At 56.9% G+C, this 18,693-nt stretch overlaps 2 protein-coding genes across 7 annotated transcripts; one reads left to right on the plus strand and one right to left on the minus strand.

Moving 5' to 3' along the window:
• Window positions 1–1,027: 1,027 nt before the first annotated feature.
• Window positions 1,028–7,745, minus strand: GPR108 (G protein-coupled receptor 108). 4 transcript variants are annotated; one of them, XM_029218669.1, is made up of 18 exons: window positions 7,611–7,745; window positions 6,783–6,902; window positions 5,921–5,971; window positions 5,609–5,691; window positions 4,664–4,788; window positions 4,486–4,547; window positions 4,331–4,399; window positions 4,130–4,234; window positions 3,786–3,919; window positions 3,602–3,677; window positions 3,034–3,107; window positions 2,827–2,944; window positions 2,610–2,740; window positions 2,481–2,524; window positions 2,179–2,228; window positions 1,906–1,989; window positions 1,679–1,803; window positions 1,173–1,490 (listed from the first exon to the last, which is right to left on the minus strand). In XM_029218669.1, the coding sequence occupies exons 1-18, from the start codon at window positions 7,728–7,730 to the stop codon at window positions 1,418–1,420; spliced, it is 1,644 nt and encodes a 547-aa protein (XP_029074502.1). In that variant the 5' UTR covers window positions 7,731–7,745; the 3' UTR covers window positions 1,173–1,417. The 4 variants fall into 4 exon arrangements, with proteins under 4 accessions (XP_029074503.1, XP_029074502.1, XP_029074501.1 ...); XM_029218668.1 differs by having other exon boundaries at window positions 1,685–1,803; window positions 3,786–4,234; XM_029218667.1 differs by having other exon boundaries at window positions 3,786–4,234.
• A 2,142-nt stretch (window positions 7,746–9,887) lies between these two features.
• TRIP10 (thyroid hormone receptor interactor 10) lies at window positions 9,888–18,486 on the plus strand. Of its 3 annotated transcripts, none has more exons than XM_029218378.1 (15): window positions 9,888–9,989; window positions 11,160–11,275; window positions 11,360–11,416; window positions 12,282–12,429; window positions 12,506–12,568; window positions 12,772–12,876; window positions 12,963–13,091; window positions 13,704–13,850; window positions 13,973–14,167; window positions 15,215–15,382; window positions 15,646–15,755; window positions 17,267–17,399; window positions 17,615–17,757; window positions 17,837–17,958; window positions 18,069–18,478. In XM_029218378.1, exons 1-15 carry the CDS (start codon window positions 9,966–9,968, stop codon window positions 18,215–18,217), a joined length of 1,809 nt encoding a protein of 602 aa, XP_029074211.1. In that variant the 5' UTR covers window positions 9,888–9,965; the 3' UTR covers window positions 18,218–18,478. The 3 variants fall into 3 exon arrangements, with proteins under 3 accessions (XP_029074211.1, XP_029074209.1, XP_029074210.1); XM_029218377.1 differs by lacking the exon at window positions 15,215–15,382 and adding an exon at window positions 11,533–11,705 and having other exon boundaries at window positions 9,970–9,989; window positions 18,069–18,486; XM_029218376.1 differs by lacking the exon at window positions 15,215–15,382 and having other exon boundaries at window positions 18,069–18,486.
• The last annotated feature ends 207 nt before the right edge of the window (window positions 18,487–18,693 follow it).

An 18,693-nucleotide genomic window follows, 5' to 3' on the forward strand; every position in this document is an offset into this window, starting at 1 on the left:
GTGTGTCTGCCTGCTTTTAGGCTTCTGCCAGCTGCTCTTGCCCTCCCACTGGCCAAGCCAGACCTGCAGTGGAGCTTGCAAGCTATTCTGGGCATTGCCTTGCTGCATAATTTCCTCAGTCTGCAATGCCTTCCCACTTCCTTCTTTGTCTGGCTGGGCTATATATTCATCTGGGCCCTAGTTAGACACATTTCCGCTTGCAGGAAGCCTTGACCCCAGCCTGATTCCCTCCCCCTGGCCCATGCCTGTAGTCCCCACCAAGGAGTATTTTTCAGAGCTCCAAAATAGGTTCAGAGCGTTCTATTAAAGAGTGAAGCGGGGCGGGGGAAGAAATGCATCGTGGCGGTCTGCCCACAGGTGTGTGTGCAGGTGTGTGACCAGGTGCATCTCTAATTTGAACTCCTCAAGGTTCAGAGAAATCCATGAAAGGTCAGGCTGTGTTGCAGGGCACTGTGCTGAGCCAGACTCCCATTATCATGTGTGATGCTCAACTCTATGGGGTCCCCATTTTACATGCAAGGAAACAGAGAGATTAAACCACTTAACAGAGTCACACAGCAAATGGGGGCAAGGTCAAGAGGCTTGGTGGCAGGGAGTCTAGGTGCAGAGGGGCAGTGCACACAGTGGGAATGGGCAGCTCTGGAACCAGACTGCTGGTGTTTTTGAGTCCTGAGCCTTCTAACAACTTGTTTGCTGTGTTACCTTGGGCAAGTTACATAGCCTTTCTGTGCCTCATAAGCTTTTCAAGAGTTAAAGACCCTGGAAGCCTTAGAATAGAAGCCTTAGAATATAGCACTCAGCCTGAGCCACTTATGAGTCACCCAATCACCATTTTTTTTCTCCCCTCCAGTCTTTGCACACGCTGTCCCCTCATCTGGGCCTGCGTCTTTCCCCACTGTCTCTGCTCACCTCTGATTCCCCAGGCTGGGTCAGGGCCCTGTGATGGAACCGTCTGGTGACACCTTGAGTGTTGGGACCGGATGGGTCCTGGTCACTGCTCTGTCTTCAGGACCCGGCACAGGGCCTGGCACGCAGTGGTCGCTCAATTAACATTTATTGAATGTGCAAAGCAATGGATACTGCAACCTCTCCCCACCCCGTGCCCCCAACGGATCTCTCAATTTCAAACCCCTGCATTAGCTCTCAACCCCCAGAAAGGCAAGAAACTGGAGTAGCAAAACAGATCGGTCATTATTGTACAGTTGCAAGTGGGGACAGGGTGCTCAACATCTGTGAGGGAGGGGGGCTGTCTGTCTTCTTCTGAATGGGCTCCAGGAACTCAGGTCCCAGGGAGCTGGATGCCTTGTGAGCACTGGCCCCCTCCTCGCCACACGCTCTTTGGGAGAAGCCGGAGCAGGGAATGTGTGAAGAGAGGGGGATGAAGGGGGATGAAGGAGTGTCCGAGGCAGGGACATGATCACAACAGCTCTCGCCCGCTGGTCGTTTTGTTGACTTTGGACAGGCCTTCCCGGAACCCAGAATCGGTCATTCTGCAGGCAGACAGACAGTTAAGGAGATAACCCCTGAGCCGAGGGGAGCCAGGCCCCGCCCGCTCAGCCCACCACACCTACCCCAGAGCCTCTTGGCCCTGCCCCAGGCTCCACCCACCTGCCCCCACAGCCCCGCCCTCCCGGCCCCTTGCTGCCCAAGCCCCACCCACCCCAGCCCGAGGCCTCACACTTGCTTCATCTGCACATCCTCCTCGTCCTCCTGGGGCAGCTGCAGGTACGGGTTATTCCTTGTGGGCTGGAACTTGTAGCCCGTGAGCACGAAGAAGGCGAGAGTGGAGCCCTCCACCAAGAGCTGGGGGCCAAGGGGGCAGAGTGGGAGTGTCAGGCACACGCCCCCACCTCCACCTCCACTGTCTGGGCCACCCTCCGCCCCACCTGGGGCCTCAGTGCTCACCTGGTACAGCCACTGCCACTGGAAAGGCACGGCCACCCGCAGCAGGATGGCGATGATCCGTGTGAAGTAGATGTAGCAGATGACCTGCAGGGACACGGGTGGGCACAGGGCTGAGGGACCACTGGGGATGCCTGGGGAGGGGGGCCGGGGATTATGGGCAGAGGGCGGGGGGGCGGGGCTCTGGGGGACTGCAGATGGAGGGGTTAGGGTGGGTGTGCCAATGGGCTGGTTGTTCCCCCTCCCAAACTTCCCGAGTGAGCACAGGGCTCCTACCATGACATAGTAATGCCGGAACAGCTTCAGCTTGGCCAGGTTCACTGCCACTGAAGGGTAGGCACAGAGAGTGGGGGTCAAGGGAAGGAGGCAGGGGGCAGGACGAAGGGGACAGGGGTGGAGAAGGGCTGGGGACAGGAGGACATTTGGGTGAGTGTCTCAGGGGCATAGTGTGGAGGGGGATGTCCCAGGATGGTGATGGGGTGGAGAGGCAGGAAGAGGCAGTCAGAGGGGATGGAAGGGGCATCCAGGGGTCAGCAAGAGGGACCAGGAGCAGGCTGAGGGCCGAGGGCACAGCTCACCCTTCCCATCAGTGCCAGACGTGTCCTGGAGATGCCGGATGGACCTGGGAACGAGTGGGTGATGTGGGGGGCAGTCAGCACTGCCTCCACCCGTGCCTGCAGGGGAGGGGATCGGGTGGGGGTCCTCACCAGACCACGGGGAAGAGGATGGCGCCGCAGCAGATGAGGTCCACCAGAAAGAGGATCTCCTTCCAGACGCCGTAGTCGCTGGTGCCCTCCTCACGGGACTCGATGACAATGTAGGCCACGTTGGCCAGGACCTGCGGGGCGGGGGTGGGGTGGGTGGAATGGGCGGGCCCAGCCTGCACTCATGTCCACCTGCCCACCCTGGGGCCTCCATGTGCACCTGCAGCGAGATCACGATCCCAAAGACCTTCTTCTCCTTGTCGGACAGGATGTACTTGACGAAGGCCCAGCCAGAGCCGATCAAGGCGATGGTGATGAAGAGGAGGGCGCCCTTCAGCCTGGTGGAGGCGGGCAGGGGCTGTGGTGAGACTCGGGGGCCCAGCCCTCCCCTGCCCACCTCCTGCCCCCGGCAGAGAAGGGCACTCACAGATGTGTGATGTAGTGCATGACAGCGAGGCCTTCGATGGGGTGGCCCTGGCTGTTGATGAAGTAGTAGTTGATCTGGAGGTGGATGGACGGATGGACAGTCAGACAGATGGACGGGGGGATGGAGATGGTGGTGGTTTGGGAACACCGACAGTTGCTGTCGGATGGGTGGCCAGGAAGTGGCCTGAACAGAAGGTCATGATCAGGATGGTGAGTGGACCGAGAAAGGGACAGTCACAGCCAGAACGGCAGCCGGACAGATGGCTGGACAGTCACAGCCATGACAATGGAGGGAAGGTCACAGTCAGGTGGATGGACAGTTAGACAATCAGCCCAGTGGACACTCGTAGCTGGACCCACAGACAGTCAGACTGAAAGGTGGGCGGTCACAGCTGGACAGGACTGGATGCACAGCCGGCCACGGTGATAAAATGGATGGACAAATGTATGGACAAATGGAACTCCCAAGCCCAGGGTCTGCAGAGATTTGAGGAGTGGCTTGTAGGGGCTTTTTCCTGGCTCCTGACACCCCAGCCCACCCCATCCTGCTCCCGGCCCAAGGCTCTCACACTGTGGAAGAGGAGAGAGACGCTCTTGGTGAAAGCCAGGGCTGCCATGAGCCAGTGGATCTTGAAGACGTTGTACCTGGCAGCAGGGTCGGGGACAGAAGAGAGTGGGAGGGCATCGGTCAGGGGTAGGAGTGGGAAGGTGTGATGAGGGGAGGTGGGGAACCCCCAGGGGCAAAGGCATTACGTGTTCTTGCAGAGGATGGACACCCAGAAGATGCCGGAGGCCAGGAAGCAGGCGGACATGACCATGTACAGCTTGAAGAGGGGGATTTCCGCCGCCGACAGGAAGCCCTCGGGGTTCTTCTCCCGGATCATTACCTGGGGAGGGGACAGCGGTGGGCAGGGGGATTGCGTGCTAGCTCCAGACTTGCGGGGCCCTGAGTGTGAGTCCGCGGCTCTCCCGCTCCCTCGCTGGCCGACTCCCTGTTTCTGAGCCTCAGTCTTCCCGTCTCCCAAATGGGCACGGAGTACCTGGCCTGCAGTGAGCGCTCCGCGAACCTGCTGCCCACCCTCGTCACCCCTGCTCACCGTGATGTCGAACGGCTGCTCCTGGCCCGGCACCGAGTTGTAGCAGTTGTGGAAGTTGAGGTTGTACTGGCCTTCCTCGGCCCTCGAGCCGATCACCACGTGGAACTGGGAGGTGGGGCAGACAGAGGGGAGAGGAGGCCTCAGCGTGGGTGGTCCCCGCACTGTGGAGCGGAGGGGCTGCAGGCACCCCCGGACACTCACACTGAAATTGTAGGAGTTGTTGAGATGGCCCAGGCCCAACACCAGGTCCTGGTCCTTTCCAGCAATGCCCTGAGGGGACAGAGGACCTCCATGGAGCATCAGCCGGCCCCCCCTGGGGGCAGGGCTTCCCCCCTCCCTCCCTGGCTTCCCCATACCTGCTGGTCGGCTTGTGACCCTGTGGGTTTCAACTTGGCCTTGTTGGGTGCAGTAGTGGTCCCTGCCAGGGGCAAGCAGGTGACTTTAGAGATAGACAGACAGCAGAATGATGGGCGGGACGTGTGGAGCGGCCCTGCCCACCCACCCCTCCGTGCCCGCACGGCCACCCTGACTCACCACCATCCACCTTGGGGTTGACCCTGTGCTCTGACTTCGGGAGCTCTGGTTCGGAGGGCGCTTCGGGGAGGAGCCCGGGAGAGATGAACAGCTTCTTCTGTTCCCCATACTTTCGTACCTGGACCCTGTGGGATGAGGCTGGGAGGCTGAAGGCTGGGGTCAGGCACACCTGCTCTGCTGAGGGACTCAATGGCCCCTCGGGCCCTCTGGGGCTCAGCGTCGGGCTCCATCAGTGGTCACCAAGTTGCAGCATTTGGCCACCACCCATCGAGATGGCTGCTGCATCCCTGAGCTGCCTGTACCGAGGATTAGTTGTCACTTCCTGTGACATTAAGTCACTCATTCTACTGAAGTACACACTATTTAAAAAGAAAATGCTGTATATACAGAGAGGCAACAGAGTATCTTTGGACCCTGGGTTCAAATCCCAGTTTTCAGCCTCAGTTTTTTCATCTTTAGAATGGGGATAATAACAGTCTAAGCAGTCAATGAGTTAACACCTGTAAAGATCCCAGGATGCTGCTTGGCGCACAGGGTGCATCCTACATGCACAAATGACTTGTATTAATTCTCACAACACCCCTCTGTGTTGGGTCTTCTGCCTTGAGACCCTAATACTGCCTGGGCACTCCTCCCCTCTCTCCCTCCCATAATCAGAAGGCTTGAAGGCAAAATTAAAAAGCAAGTGACGGTAATTCCCTGGTGGCCCAGTGGTTATGATTCGGTGCTTTCACTGCCGAGGGCCCGGGTTCAATCCCTGGTCTGGGAACCAAGATCCCACAGGCCGCGTGGTGCGGCCAAAAAAAAAAAGCGAGTGGCTTTCTCCAAAGGAGTCAAGGTTCTTTCTGGCTGGTTCTGATTCCACCTGATCAGCTCATGTGTGTAGCACAACCAGGGAAACCCCAATGATGGATCTTAAGGGGAGCCACCAGCCCTCCAACTCACTGCAAATCCTTGGTGTTGATGAGGAAGACAGCCAGGAGGTTGCTACTGTTTTTCCGGAGAGGACAGTCGTGAGGGTCCCGGCTCTGGAGAGTGGGCAGCAGGGAGCCTTGGTCACCCCCTCCCACTGGTCCAGCCTCACTCTGCCTTCCTCCCCATCCACCCAAGCAAGGGAGGGTCTCTCCCTGCTCCCCGCTCTGGGAAAGGACAGGGACCTTTGGATTCCAGATGCTGACAGAACATCCTCCCCTTCCACCACCCCTGCCCCTCCACATTCCCCCCCTCCCCACCTCCACCTCTGCCCCCTCCACTCACTGAATAGGAAGGAACACTGCCAGATCGAACACGGGTCAGACTGAACCCCACCTGGCAAGAAAAAGAGATGATGTGAGGGACACCAGCAGGGACCTCCAAGCCACCTCGATCAGTGGCAATAGTAACGTAACCTCGAATTTCCTCAAAGCCTACTAAGCGTGAGATTCCGTGTTCACTCACTTCACTGACTTTTCCCATCTGCCCCCAGCCCCCCAACCCTCTTCCTTTAACTCCTAACCATCCTTGCCCCTTGACTGGGATGTCACTTCCTCAGGGAGACCTTCGCTGGTCCTCGACCTACCCACCCTGTTTCCCCCCATTTAAAATGTTGATGTAAAAAATAAATTAAATAGAATGTTCATGGCTCCCTGCCTTGGGCTCTGGAAGCCAACACACTTGGATCTACATCCAGGCTCTTGGACTCTGAGTAAGCCACATGCCTCTGAGTCTGTGTAAACACCTGTAAAATTGGGTTTACAGGTGTAATATTTTCACAGCATCCCTGAGAGGTGGCTATGACAGAACAGACTCATGGAAATAGATTTGCATGGTACCTGGTACCCGGCGGACGTTCGATAAACACTAACTTCTCATTTTGACTGCAGGAACTGGGGCTGTCTTGTTCACTGGTAGGCTCCCCTCCCCCCAGCTCAGTGCCTGGCACGTACTGCATGAGAAATTATTATTCCTAAGTTACAGATGAGGAAACAGAGGCTCAGAGAGATCAAGGGACTTGCCCAAGATCACATGGGTGAGAGGCAGAGCTAGGATGTGAATCCAGAATTGGGGCGGGGGGAGGGGGGCGGAGCTCAGAAACTTGTGCACCTCTCCCTCCTCCAGCAAACTCCTCAAAGCCCCTCACCAATGGGGCTTTCTCATCTGTCTCCTGGAGGCCCAGCCGCAGGAGGCTCAGGTCCACCTCCAGAGAGCCGTTGGTGTAGAAGCCAAAGCTGTTCAGCTGGATGTCTGCTCGCTTCTCCCCCTGCCAGAGACCAAGAAGGCAGAGGCAGCTCAGACTTCCCACCAGCCCAGCTCCAGGGCTCTAGCATGAGGTTCCCCCAAGGGCTTCGGGCCCCTCTGGGTATCTCTATATTTAGGACAGGTCCAAAGGGTGACAGGAGAGGTTGAGAGGGCCAGCTCTGGAGGCCATAACCTTAATCCCAGGCAGGGACAGGGGTGGCTCCGGATCCTCTGGCCACTGTTCGGAGAGTCCAGGATTCGAAAGTCTGGGATACCTGGAAGTCTCCCTATTGGGTAAGCATCACCCGGAGAGCAGAGTTACGCATCTTGGGGTGCCTGGCCCCCACCTCCCGGAAAATGTTTAGATTCCAACTGAGCCCCCAAGATCCCAGTGAGTACCCAGAGGACCCTATTCTAGAACCCCCAGGGACTTCCCTCGGTGGCGTCAAGGGTCCCTAGCGTCCCCAAAGCAATCCCAAGAATTTAGAGGACTCAGAGTCCGCCGTCTCCGGAGATGAAACCCCCCCCCCGGTGGGCGGGGCACGACTACAGCGCGGCGGGCCAGGAAACTCCAACAGGAGGACCGAGGGGGCTCCTCGGACGAGACCACTCCGGACCTGGAAGCGGGGGGCGCCGGACCGCTCCATCCGGACGAAACCACTCCAAGCCAGGGGCTTTTCCGGGCCAAAGCTGCGACCCACACCCCAGACCGCCGCGCGGCGGGACTCACCGTCAGCGTCAGCCGGTGGATGCGCCCAGAGCAACCGCCTAACAGCAGCAGCAGAAGTAGCCGCTTCCCCCACTCCGCGGGGCTCCCGCGGGCGAGCCCCCTCCTCTCGCTCACTGCCATCTCTGAAGCCAACGCCTCCCCTGACACCGCCTCTGACGCCCTTAAGCCCGCCAATCGTTGCACGGTGGGGGCCGACCCTTCAGCTTTTTTCAGCCCACTCAACCAATCAGTAATCGTCTCCTCTCGAGCCCGCACCCTGTACGACACCAAATGGACAGCCCGAGCCCCGAATGGAAGTGCTGATCTCGCTCAACCCCGCCTCCAAGCTCACCAATCACTAGAAAGATTGTCCCCGGATGTACTCTGATAAACAGTCCGTCCAACCAATTGTGATGGATCTGATATCCGGCCCCTAAAGGGGAATTCCTCCGTCCACTCTTAACTGACAGACCCGTTCAGAACTACATTACCCAGAACGCGGGGGGGGGGGGGGCAAACAGCTCAAGGGGGCGTTCAATAAACTACACTTCCCAGTATCCCTAAGGACGGACGTCCCCTTTCTTACCCCGGGGATGTGGCTCCCAGCCAAAGCTCAGGCTTTTGGTAAACACAGGCATTTGCTAAAGCCTGTCCTGTTCTCCTAATCTTCCTGATCCACCGAGAGGCCAAAACCTGGCCCCAAGCTAAATCTTGACCCTACGATGACCCATGATCCCAGGCTGAGTCACCAGCCTTAGGTGGACCCTTCTGTCCTGGAGTGAGGCAACTGGAGGCCCATCCCCAGATCCCAGGCTGGTCTTGAGTCAGGCTGAATCCTGGCCCCAGCCTGAGCCTCCTACCTGCAGCTGAACCCTGACCTCCGCCGAAACTTAGACTCCCCGACCCCCTACTACCCTCAGCCTATACTGAGCCTTAATCTCTGGCTGAGCTTCCACCTGGACTGACCTCAGATTAGGACTGACCCCTGACCTCAGATTGGGACTGACCTGTGGACCTTAGTTTGAGTCCCAGGCCTTCGACTGGGTGGCTGACCCCTCTGCTAAGCCTCCTATCCCAGTCAGACTCCATCCCAACTGTGGTGCCAACCTGGGATGAATCCCAACTTCATTTAGAGGCTGAGACCCTACTCCCAGGCTGAGCCACCGAGTTCCAGACCCCAGGCTGAATTCCTGATTCGATCTGATCCTCTAACCTCCGGAGCACGTCTTCTTTGTAATTTGAAGTTTTCTAACTCAGAAGCCACCAGCAGGTGGGGCCAGGTCCTCGCAGAGCCATCTGTCCCAGTGTGGGCTCCCGGAGCGATCCTCCTGGGCTCCTCGGTTTTGTGTACTGGGAGCCTGCGAGCTCAGAGCCTAACGTGTCCCCGGGGGCCCGGAGCCCCCAGCCCCAGCAGGGCGACTGTCACCTCTGTAGCCAAAGAGAAAGCACCAAAAGAGGGAGAGGATGAAGGAGGTTGCTGCTAGGATCTCTCCCCTTTCATCCCAGTGCCTCAAAGGGATTAACAACGTGTGAACAGACTTTTATGACAGGGACGACAGACCTCCAAGCCCCAGGGTTCTAGGGGCGTCGGGGGTGGAGTCGGAATCCCAGGGTCTGTGCAGACAATTAAAACTGTTGTGCCTTAATGGATGCAACTGGAAAATGGGCAGGTGCAGGCTCGAACTGGACGGGAGCCGGGGAAAGGCCTGGGCCCGGCGCTCCAAGGACAGCTCGTCCTTAGTTTCCAGGCGCAGATTTGGGGAAGGAGGCAGGATGCGGTGGGGGCGCTAATGGACCAGGCCTTGGTGGAGGCGCGTCCTGGACAGGATCGAAGTCCTCCCATCCGCCCTGTGGCCGGAGGGACCAGACCATTAGTGGGACGAACGTAGACGTCTGGAGCCGGGCCGGCCCGCAAGAGCGAGGTGACCTCAGGTTCTCCCTGCGATGGGGTGGGGGAAGAACCTCTTGGGTTGGGGTTTGTGTCTTGGCCCTTTAATGAATGGTTGAAAGGAAAAAGGAAAGGAAAAACAATCCAGGGCGGGTTAGGTGTGGGGAGGACAAGAGGGGTCCTAAGGGATTTGGAAAATGGGTGGGGGTCCTTTAAGGAGTCTGTCCAGTGGCTTCGGGCGGCAACGTTCCTTTAAGAGGGGGCGGGGCGTCTTTGGGGCCCCGCCTCCTGGGGTGTGCCTCACCTTTAGGGGGCTGCGCCGGAGCTCCGCGCGGGCGGGGGCGTGGCAGAGCCTATGGGGCGTGGCAGAGCCTGGAGTGGGCGGGGCATTAACGGGGCGGGGCCGGGCTCAGAGCCCTGGCTGACTCTCCCGGCGGCGGGCGGTGGGGACCGGGTGCGGCGGCGGCGTTGGCATCGGCGGGAGCAGCATGGATTGGGGCACCGAACTGTGGGTGAGTCCGATCCGCCCGGCTCCAAGTTCCTACCTTCCTGGGGTCCAGACCCCCGCTTTGCCCTGCAGTACCCTAGAGGGGTCTCTGCGCTTTCCCTTCCACCGACCCCTGGAATCCCCGCTTTCCGCCCTCATTCGGAGTTTCCTAGGGCGTTTCAGGACGCCCGGGAGCGGAGGGGGACCTTGCAGGAGCGGCGTAGGGAAACTGAGGTACGGGGTTCATAGTGAGGAGGGCAAAAGAAGTCCTGGGACCAGGCCGGAGCGGCCGGGAGAGGTCACCTATTTTGAGCGCCCTGACTGGGCCGGCGGCTTATCTTACGGCCCCTGGGCCCCTGCCCGCCCTCCGCCTGTCCGACTGGGGCGGGGGAGGGGACCCTCTGGCCACTATCAACCCCACGTGGGACCTGGAAGTACAGACCGCCCTCACGTTGCCTATAATCAACAACCAGGGGCTTGGGACCCTGTAGGGGGAAGGGGGCTGCGAGGTTCGGCCTCAGCCCCCTCCCCCAGCCCGCCCTAGGCACTGGGAGGGGCCGCCACCTGACCGCCTCGAACCTGTGCCCTGGAAGTCCCAGAAATTTTCCCCTTTCCTAGCCGGGACCTCTGACCCCTCCTCTTTCTGGGGACGGTGGCACTCCTCGGTTCCTGGGTGTCCCAGGGTAACTAGATCGCCCCCCACACCAATGCTGGGATTTCTTTTGGAGGCGCAGTGGAATCAGTGAGAGAAACTGAGTCACCCTTCGGGGCACCCGGGGAAGCATGGCAACCGGGGGAACCTGGTGCCCACCCTCTGGCCATTCAGAGGCCCCCCAGGCTGCAGGCAACCCTGCGCCTCTGGCCCTGACTTACGCCGGGCCGGCCGGATTTTCTGGAATCTGGGGGGGATTAGGGGAGCCGGGGCAGGGGGAGTGGCCTTGTCCCATTCCACACCTCTCTTGGACGTCGGGAGAGGGGACCTTGTAGTCCAGCTGGGGCCCCGCCCCTGTTCCCTGGCCCTTCCCGGGAAGGGGAGGGGGTTCCCGCGGGTTTCCTGCCTCCCCCCGCGCCGCTCCGGGGCGGGGCCGGGAAACCACGCCTTCTTGGAGCTTGGAGCCTGGAGGTTCCCCTGCCGCTTGGTCGGAGGCTGTGGGGTCCCAAGGTCTTGACCCCAGTACTCCCAATCCCCCGCTAGGATCAGTTTGAGGTGCTCGAGCGGCACACGCAGTGGGGTCTGGACCTGTTGGACAGATACGTGAAGTTCGTGAAAGAGCGGACGGAGGTGGAGCAGGCTTATGCAAAGCAGCTGCGGTGAGACCCTAGGGTGGCCTCGCCCTGGGGTTAGGGGGAGCGGTGGGAGGGCTGGGGGCTCAGCCTTCCTGCCTCTCTCCGTAGGAGCCTGGTGAAAAAATATATGCCCAAAAGACCTGGCAAAGATGACCCAGAATCCAAGTAAGAATGAAGAGGGGATTGATGCAGGGCTAGATTTGGGAGGGCAGGGGGTATGGGACCCACTTCTTCTCCCTCAAGCTGGGCCACCCAAGCAGACCCCTTACTTCTCACCCCAGTTCCACCTAGAGGTATGAGCTTGGATGCAGAAACCGTATTACCTGTGTTGGAATTCTAAATCCACTACTTTCCAGCCAAACTGCTTCCGCCAGTTGACTCAAGTTCTCCGCCTCTATTTTCCTCGCCTGTTAAATGGGAGAGGCTCCAACAGTTACTAAATGAATGACTCTGGGCAAGTGACTTAAGTTTTATGCCTCTGTTTTCCTCTCCTGTGAATTGGGGATGATGGTGATGTCCTTGTAGGGGCTCATGTGAAGATTAAGATAACGTGTTTAAACAATGCCCAGACCATTTCACTTTATTCCAGGTCCCCAGGTCCAGAATCCAAAAAGCTCTAGAGATCAAAAGTTCTTTTGGTCACTTGTTTGGAGGCAACCTCCGACCTGAACTGACTTGATGTTTATTACGTTCATTACGGTCTTGGTTTTTATCCCACTTAGCATGGACATTAATATTTCTCCTTGCAAAAACATTTATAGTATTTGGTTACAGGATGCTGCCGCTGACACCCCTAGGGTGATGCAAAAAGGTGGCGTGAGCATCATATCCCCTTTCTAAAACCCCCCAAATTCTGAGAATTGTGAGTTCTTTGTTCCCCCCAAGGGTTGGGGATGCAGACCAGAATATATCATTGCTTCTGGGGTGAATGTCTTGGGGCTCACATTTTCTCATACAGAGGTGGGTCCTGGGGCATGTGGCTCCTGGGGACCCTGACCCTCAGCCCCTGTCCCCCTCCACCGCATCCCAGGTTCAGCCAGCAACAGTCATTTGTGCAGATTCTCCAAGAGGTGAATGATTTTGCGGGCCAGCGGGAGCTGGTGGCCGAGAACCTCAGTGTCCACGTGTGTCTCGAGCTGGCCAAGTACTCACAGGAGATGAAACAGGAGAGAAAGATGGTGGGTGATCCCCTCTCTGGGATTTCCCAAGGGCCCCTGAAACCAGGGTGAGCCTTATCACCCCCTCTTTCCATAGCACTTCCAAGAAGGCCGTCGGGCCCAGCAGCAGCTGGAAAGTGGCTTCAAGCAGCTAGAGAATGTGAGTTTGTGGGTGTGGAGAAGCGTGGCTCTGACCCCGAGCAGCTGGGTGAGGGTTGCCAATCCACAGAGGTATCCTCTTTGGCCAGGACGCCACCTCTGCTGTGGGTTTCCAGCCCCGACCCCCATTTGCTGGGTGACTTCCCACCAGTCCATGAAACTTTGGTTGGTGGCTCCTTCATTCTGGCTCTGTCCCCAACACAGAGTAAGCGTAAGTTTGAGCGGGACTGCCGGGAGGCTGAGAAGGCAGCTCAGACGGCCGAGCGGCTGGACCAGGATATCAATGCCACCAAGGCTGATGTGGAGAAGGTGCCTGTGGGGTCTGAGACACACTTGGGGGTCAGGGTTGGGCAAGGCTGGAACTGGGCCATGACCCCCACCTCGATATTCCTCAGGCCAAGCAACAGGCCCACCTTCGGAGTCACATGGCAGAAGAAAGCAAAAATGAATATGCAGCCCAACTACAGCGCTTCAACCGAGACCAGGCTCACTTCTATTTTTCCCAGATGCCCCAGATATTTAATGTAAGTGCTCCATACCCCCAGCCCCACCTTGCCCCTGAAACCCCAGAGTTAACCAACTCCTACACATTTGTCAAAACCCTGGCTGTAATGCCCTAATCTCTAAATTGAGAAGGAATTAGAAACAAATAGTCAAAGTGTGCTCCGCTTTTACTCAAGCTGTTCTTTCTGCCAGATTTGTCTTTCTTTCCTTTTGCAACTCCTACTTATTCTTCCAAGCCCCAACTCTAACAACACCTCTGAAAGATCTCGAATTTCCCCTCTTCTGTTTCAGCCTTGTACTCTACTCTCTGTCCCAGCCCTGGGACTGGCAGTATTGGCGCTGGGTCTGCTTTTTCTTGAAATCCCTGGCTTCACCTCCTTTGAGAAGCCTTTCCTGACTCCCTAGGCAAGGGGAGGGGAGGTCCTCAAATTCTCCTCTGAAATCTCCCTGGCCTCCTGTTTCTTCCCTGACCACACTGAGCTGGAAGTCTCTGTGTTCGATTCTGTGTTTCCCTGCCAGACTGGGCTTGGGGCTGGGGCCAGTGTGGGTCTCCATCACGCTCGTGTAGTGAATCACTCTGCCACCAGCCCTTCCATCAGCACCCCTGAGACCCCACACCCCTGTCCCTGCAGAAGCTGCAGGACATGGACGAGCGGCGGGCCACCCACCTGGGGGCTGGGTACAGGCTCCTGTCAGAGGCTGAGCTGCAGGTGGTACCCATCATCGCCAAGTGTCTGGAGGGCATGAAGGTGGCCGCGGATGCTGTGGATGCCAAGAACGTGGGTGCCTGGTCCCAGTGGACCACGGGGGCGGGGGGGTGGTGGGAGAGGGCAGGAGGAGAAGCCCAAAGGCTAGGCACCCAGTCTTTCCCCTGACTGCCCCTCACCATCCCCTCCCCCAGGACTCCCAGGTCCTAATCGAGCTGCACAAGTCAGGCTTTGCCCGGCCGGGCGACGTGGAATTTGAAGACTTCAGCCAGCCCATGAACCGCGTGCCCTCGGACAGCAGCCTGGGCACCCCCTCAGATGGACGGCCTGAGCTCCGAGGCCCCGGTCGCAGCCGAGCTAAGCGCTGGCCCTTCAGCAAGAAGAACAAGGTGGGGGCCGGGGCCCTTGGGGTGGAGGGGATGGGTGTGAGTGGAGACAGCAGGGGCCCCCACTGAGTCAGCCCCAGCCGCCGGAACGCCGAGTCCTGGGCAGGAATTTTTCTCTTGGCTGCTGGCCCGGGCTGGAGGGAAGGAAGGCGGCCGGGCAATTGGCCTGGGAGTCCCCTGAGGCTGGGGAGTGGGGGGCAAGGAGGGGGGCCTGTGGCGTCTGTCTGCTGCTTCTCGGGATGCTGGGAGAAGAACTGCTTTGGGTATTCAGGGCTGGGTGAGGGATTGGGACACCAGCCCTAGGGACTCCCGCCTGGGTCTCTCCAATCCTCCGGTGCATCTCTGGGCGCCCCACCCTCAGGCTGGTTTTTCTCGGGATTTTTAGCTTTCAATGTCAGGCACATACCTGGACACCCTTGGCTTCTTACACCTTTGACAATCCCCTCGTCCCTAGTTTATACCTTTTGACTCCTGTTTTGTACTTTGGATCCCTCTTGGTGTATACTTTGATACCCTTCTTCAGTTTATACGTACCGTCCCCCAGCTTAAACCCCAGCTGTAACCCTTTTGGTATTTCATGCCTTTGACCCTTCTCTCAGTTTGCCCTTGACGTCTATGGCCCCATATTTGTCTGAGACCTTGATTCCTGCATGCTTCTCCCTCCACCTTCTAGACTGTGAGCCCAGAAAGCTGGGGAGGGGGACAAGAAACATGGGCCTCCCTGTACCCCCAGTCTCCATTCTAGAAACTGGACATAGGATGCAAGGGAGGTGGAGGGTGGGGGAGGGGTCTGGCCTTCTGGCTCACAATCTAATTAATGCCCTCCTGCCACCTCCCAGATTTTTGTGTCGCCCTCTGCATGCATTTTCTGTGTGTGTGATTGTACATCTTGAGTTGTGGTTTTCTTACTTTTTTTTTTCTTTTCTTTTCTCCATTTGGTTTCTTTCCCCTTTTTCTTTATTGCATCCATTGTCCTTCCGTTCATCCGTCCTTGTTCTCTACGTCCTCCTGCCCCTCCTGACCCATGTCCTCCCTGGCCCCTGCTGGTAGCCGCGCCCTCCACCCCTCTCCCCCCTGGGGGGCCCCCTGCCCTCGGCATTACCTAATGGACCCCCGTCCCCCCGCTCCGGCCTCGACCCCTTGGCCATACTGAGTGAGATCAGTAAGTCAGTCAAACCGCGGCTAGCATCCTTCCGCAGCCTTCGAGGCAGCCGTGGGGTAAGTGAGGCCTCCGGGGGAGGAGGAGTGGGCGGCCCCAGCCTGCCCAGCGGCCGGGTGGCGGGACCCTGGGCTCGCTTCCTGCCGCCGGCTGGGCCCCCTCCTTCCATGGCCCCACCTGGACCTGCTTTGCTCTGTGCATGGCCTTGCCCCCCAAGAACCTTGGGTGGGGAGGAAGGTGGACTTGGTGTGTCTTAGTCATGTCTTAGACCCTGGAAGCTCAGACTCTGTGTTCCCGAGCTCAGCCTTCTTCCGCCTTGCAGACAGTGGTGACTGAGGATTTCAGCCACTTGCCCCCGGAGCAGCAGAGAAAGCGGCTGCAGCAGCAGCTGGAAGAACGGAACCGTGAACTACAGAAGGAGATCGACCAGAGGTAAGGTGAGGGGGTGGGCAGGTAAGGAACAAGGTGAAATAATAAATGAATTACATTGAAATGATACTCGAAGATCTCCTCCCCAACAAACTCCAGGCCCTGATGGGTTTCTAGGTGATTCCTACCACACTTAAAAGAAACGCTGACTTCCCATCTTACATAAGTCATTCCAACAAACAGAAGAAGAGTGAAAGCTGCCAGCTCATTTAGGAGGCTGGTGGAATCTCAATTCCAAAATTGGGTTAGCAAGAATTCAAGAAGATAAAATTATGGACTTATTTAATTAACTTATGATCTTAGATTGCAAAATCCTTGCCAAGCAAGTCCAATGGTGTATTAAAAAAAAAAAAAAAATCATGCGGTGGTGGTGATTGCTCAGCTACATGAATGAATTTAATGCCACTGAACCATACACTTAAAAATAGCTCAAATGGGAAATTTTATATTATGTATATTTTACTGCAGTTAAAAAAAAAAAAAGACCACAAAAAAATCATGATCATTCGGGTGTTATCCCAGTAATGCAAAGATGGTTCAATATCAAAACATCTATCAGTCTCACTTACTTCATTAATTGGCTAAAAGAAAAAGAAGCATATGGTTATTCATTTAATAACTCAAAACACTTAACGTATTAGCGATAAAGAAACCTGCCAGATTAAAAAAAGAAAATCTTTACTCACTCTTTCCAAGCAACAAGATTCTCTTCCCAGTCCTCTTACATAATAAGAATGACGTTTGCCACTTGTGGACAGACAGCCAAATGATGTTTTGCCGTTTGCACAGAACTTCTTGTACAAAAACGGCTTTTATTGGTGTAAAGTTCCATTCGAGAACTCTGTCATTCCTGAGTTTTTATCATGGGGGGATTATGGGTGCATGCTCTGGAGTCCAGGCGGACTGGCCTTGAATTCTAGTTGTTTCCAGTTTCCTCATCTGTAATGTGCATCAGGTACTAGGACTGGAAAGAAGTTGAACCCAGGTTTGACATAGTCCAGAGGACCATGCTTGTAACCATTACATGGAGGAAGTAGGGACAGGGGACTAATGATAGTAATACTTAGCGTTTAGAGAGTGTTACTGTATTCCAGGCACCATTCTAAACCCCTTACGTGCATCATTAGAATTCCCGTTTTCCTGAGAGATTGTGAGTAGAGGTAGGACCCTGACTGTCCTGTTTAGTGCTATATTTCTAATGCCTGGGACAGGTTCCTGGTATGTAGTATGCACTCAATATATATCTGAATACATAAAGGCACTGCTCTCATCTTTGCGACAACTCCCAGGAGATATATAGACATAGCTATATAGATCCCATTATTCTCTTTTTCAGACGAGCATACTGAGACACAGTTTCAGTAACTTAACCCAAACTCACATAACTAAGAAATGCCCACCCTGGGATTTGAACCCAAGCTATGAAGCACTGGCTGAGCTCCCTGAAGCAAAGCCCACATTTTTTGTTTGTTAAATCACATGGGATTCTTTCTCCTCCGTCTGTCTCACCCTAGGGAGGCCTTGAAGAAAATGAAGGATGTATATGAGAAGACACCCCAGATGGGGGACCCGGCCAGCTTGGAACCCCGGATCACAGAAACCCTGAACAACATCGAGCGTCTGAAATTGGAAGTACAGAAGTATGAGGTCAGGGAAGACCCTGGGGAGGGGCGGGGCCAGCAGGCCTGGCTGAGTCACTTCTTGGGGGAGGGAGGGGGACAGGGAGGTATTGGGGGGGCTGCTTCAGCTGTTTCTCATCACTGCCTTGGGTGTGCATGGGTGATCTCAGGAAACCTCCAGGCCAGAGTGGGCTGACCCCAGAGCCTGGCCATGGAGCTGACTGTGCGGTCCCCTCCTCTCAGGCTTGGCTGGCAGAAGCCGAGAGCCGGGTCCTAAGCAACCGGGGGGACACCCTGGGCCGGCACACTCGGCCTCCAGACCCCCCAGCCAGCGCCCCACCAGACAGCAGCAGCAACAGCAACAACGGATCACAGGATAAGGAGAGGTGAGCAGGGAGGCCGGTGTCGGTCTGTCCCCGGACCCCGGGGGAACCTGTCTTCACCTGCTTTGCCTTCTCCAACCAGCTCTGAAGAGCCCCCCTCCGAGGAGGGTCAGGATGCTCCCATCTACACGGAGTTCGATGAGGATTTTGAGGAGGAGCCTGCATCCCCCATAGGTCACTGTGTGGCCATCTACCATTTTGAAGGTAAGGACAGCCTGGGTGGCGCATCAGTGGCTTTGGGGGCGGTGTTTGGGGCTGGGTTCTGTTGAGATCCGCCTCCAGCAGACCTGAGCCCACCGCCGCCCCCACGACAGGGTCCAGCGAGGGCACCATCTCCATGGCCGAGGGCGAGGACCTCAGTCTCATGGAAGAAGATAAAGGCGACGGCTGGACCCGAGTCAGGCGGAAACAGGGAGGTGAGGGTTACGTGCCCACCTCCTACCTCCGTGTCACACTCAAGTGAACCCTGCCAGAGGCAGGAAGAGGGGGGCTGTTGGCTGCTGCTTCTGGGCCACGGGGGGTGCCCCAGGACCTACGCACTTTATTTCTTCCCCCGTGGCTTCAGCTGAGACCTGTGTAACCTGCTGCCCCCAGCCCCACCCCCCCACTCCTCACCCCCCATGGACCCGCTGTGCCTTCTACCATCGATGTACATACTCATGTTTCGAATCTTTTCTTCCTGCCGCTCGGCTGGGGCCGTTTTGTTTTATATAAAAAAATGATGGAAAGCTCCTGTAGTCTGTGCCTTATTAGGAGATTTGGATACCGGGGTTGGATATTCAAATACCACCCTCCTTAAGGGCCACACAGGGAACGAGGAAGGGGAAGCGAACTTGGGGACACCATAGACAAACCCTGCCCCTTCTTAGGAGTTGGGTGCTTGTCTCTGACTCTAGTAGGGAGGAGGGTGCCAGACATCACCCCTTTGGTGTTCACTGC

The sequence above is a fragment of the Monodon monoceros genome, unplaced genomic scaffold, assembly GCF_005190385.1.
Source record: "Monodon monoceros isolate NGI ecotype Baffin Bay Population unplaced genomic scaffold, NGI_Narwhal_1 Super_Scaffold_12, whole genome shotgun sequence".
Lineage (NCBI taxonomy): Eukaryota > Metazoa > Chordata > Mammalia > Artiodactyla > Monodontidae > Monodon > Monodon monoceros.

Coding starts and splice junctions, on each gene's coding strand:
- GPR108 (XM_029218667.1), bottom strand. CDS start 7,730: ATGGCAGTGAGCGAGAGGAGGGGGCTCGCCCGCGGGAGCCCCGCGGAG. Junction 5,972..6,782: donor CAGATGAGAAAGCCCCATTG/GTGAGGGGCTTT, acceptor TTTTCTTGCCAG/GTGGGGTTCAGTCTGACCCG. Junction 5,692..5,920: donor GCAGTGTTCCTTCCTATTCA/GTGAGTGGAGGG, acceptor CCCACTCTCCAG/AGCCGGGACCCTCACGACTG.
- TRIP10 (XM_029218378.1), top strand. CDS start 9,966: ATGGATTGGGGCACCGAACTGTGG. Junction 12,877..12,962: donor CCAAGGCTGATGTGGAGAAG/GTGCCTGTGGGG, acceptor GATATTCCTCAG/GCCAAGCAACAGGCCCACCT. Junction 15,756..17,266: donor CAGAAGGAGATCGACCAGAG/GTAAGGTGAGGG, acceptor GTCTCACCCTAG/GGAGGCCTTGAAGAAAATGA.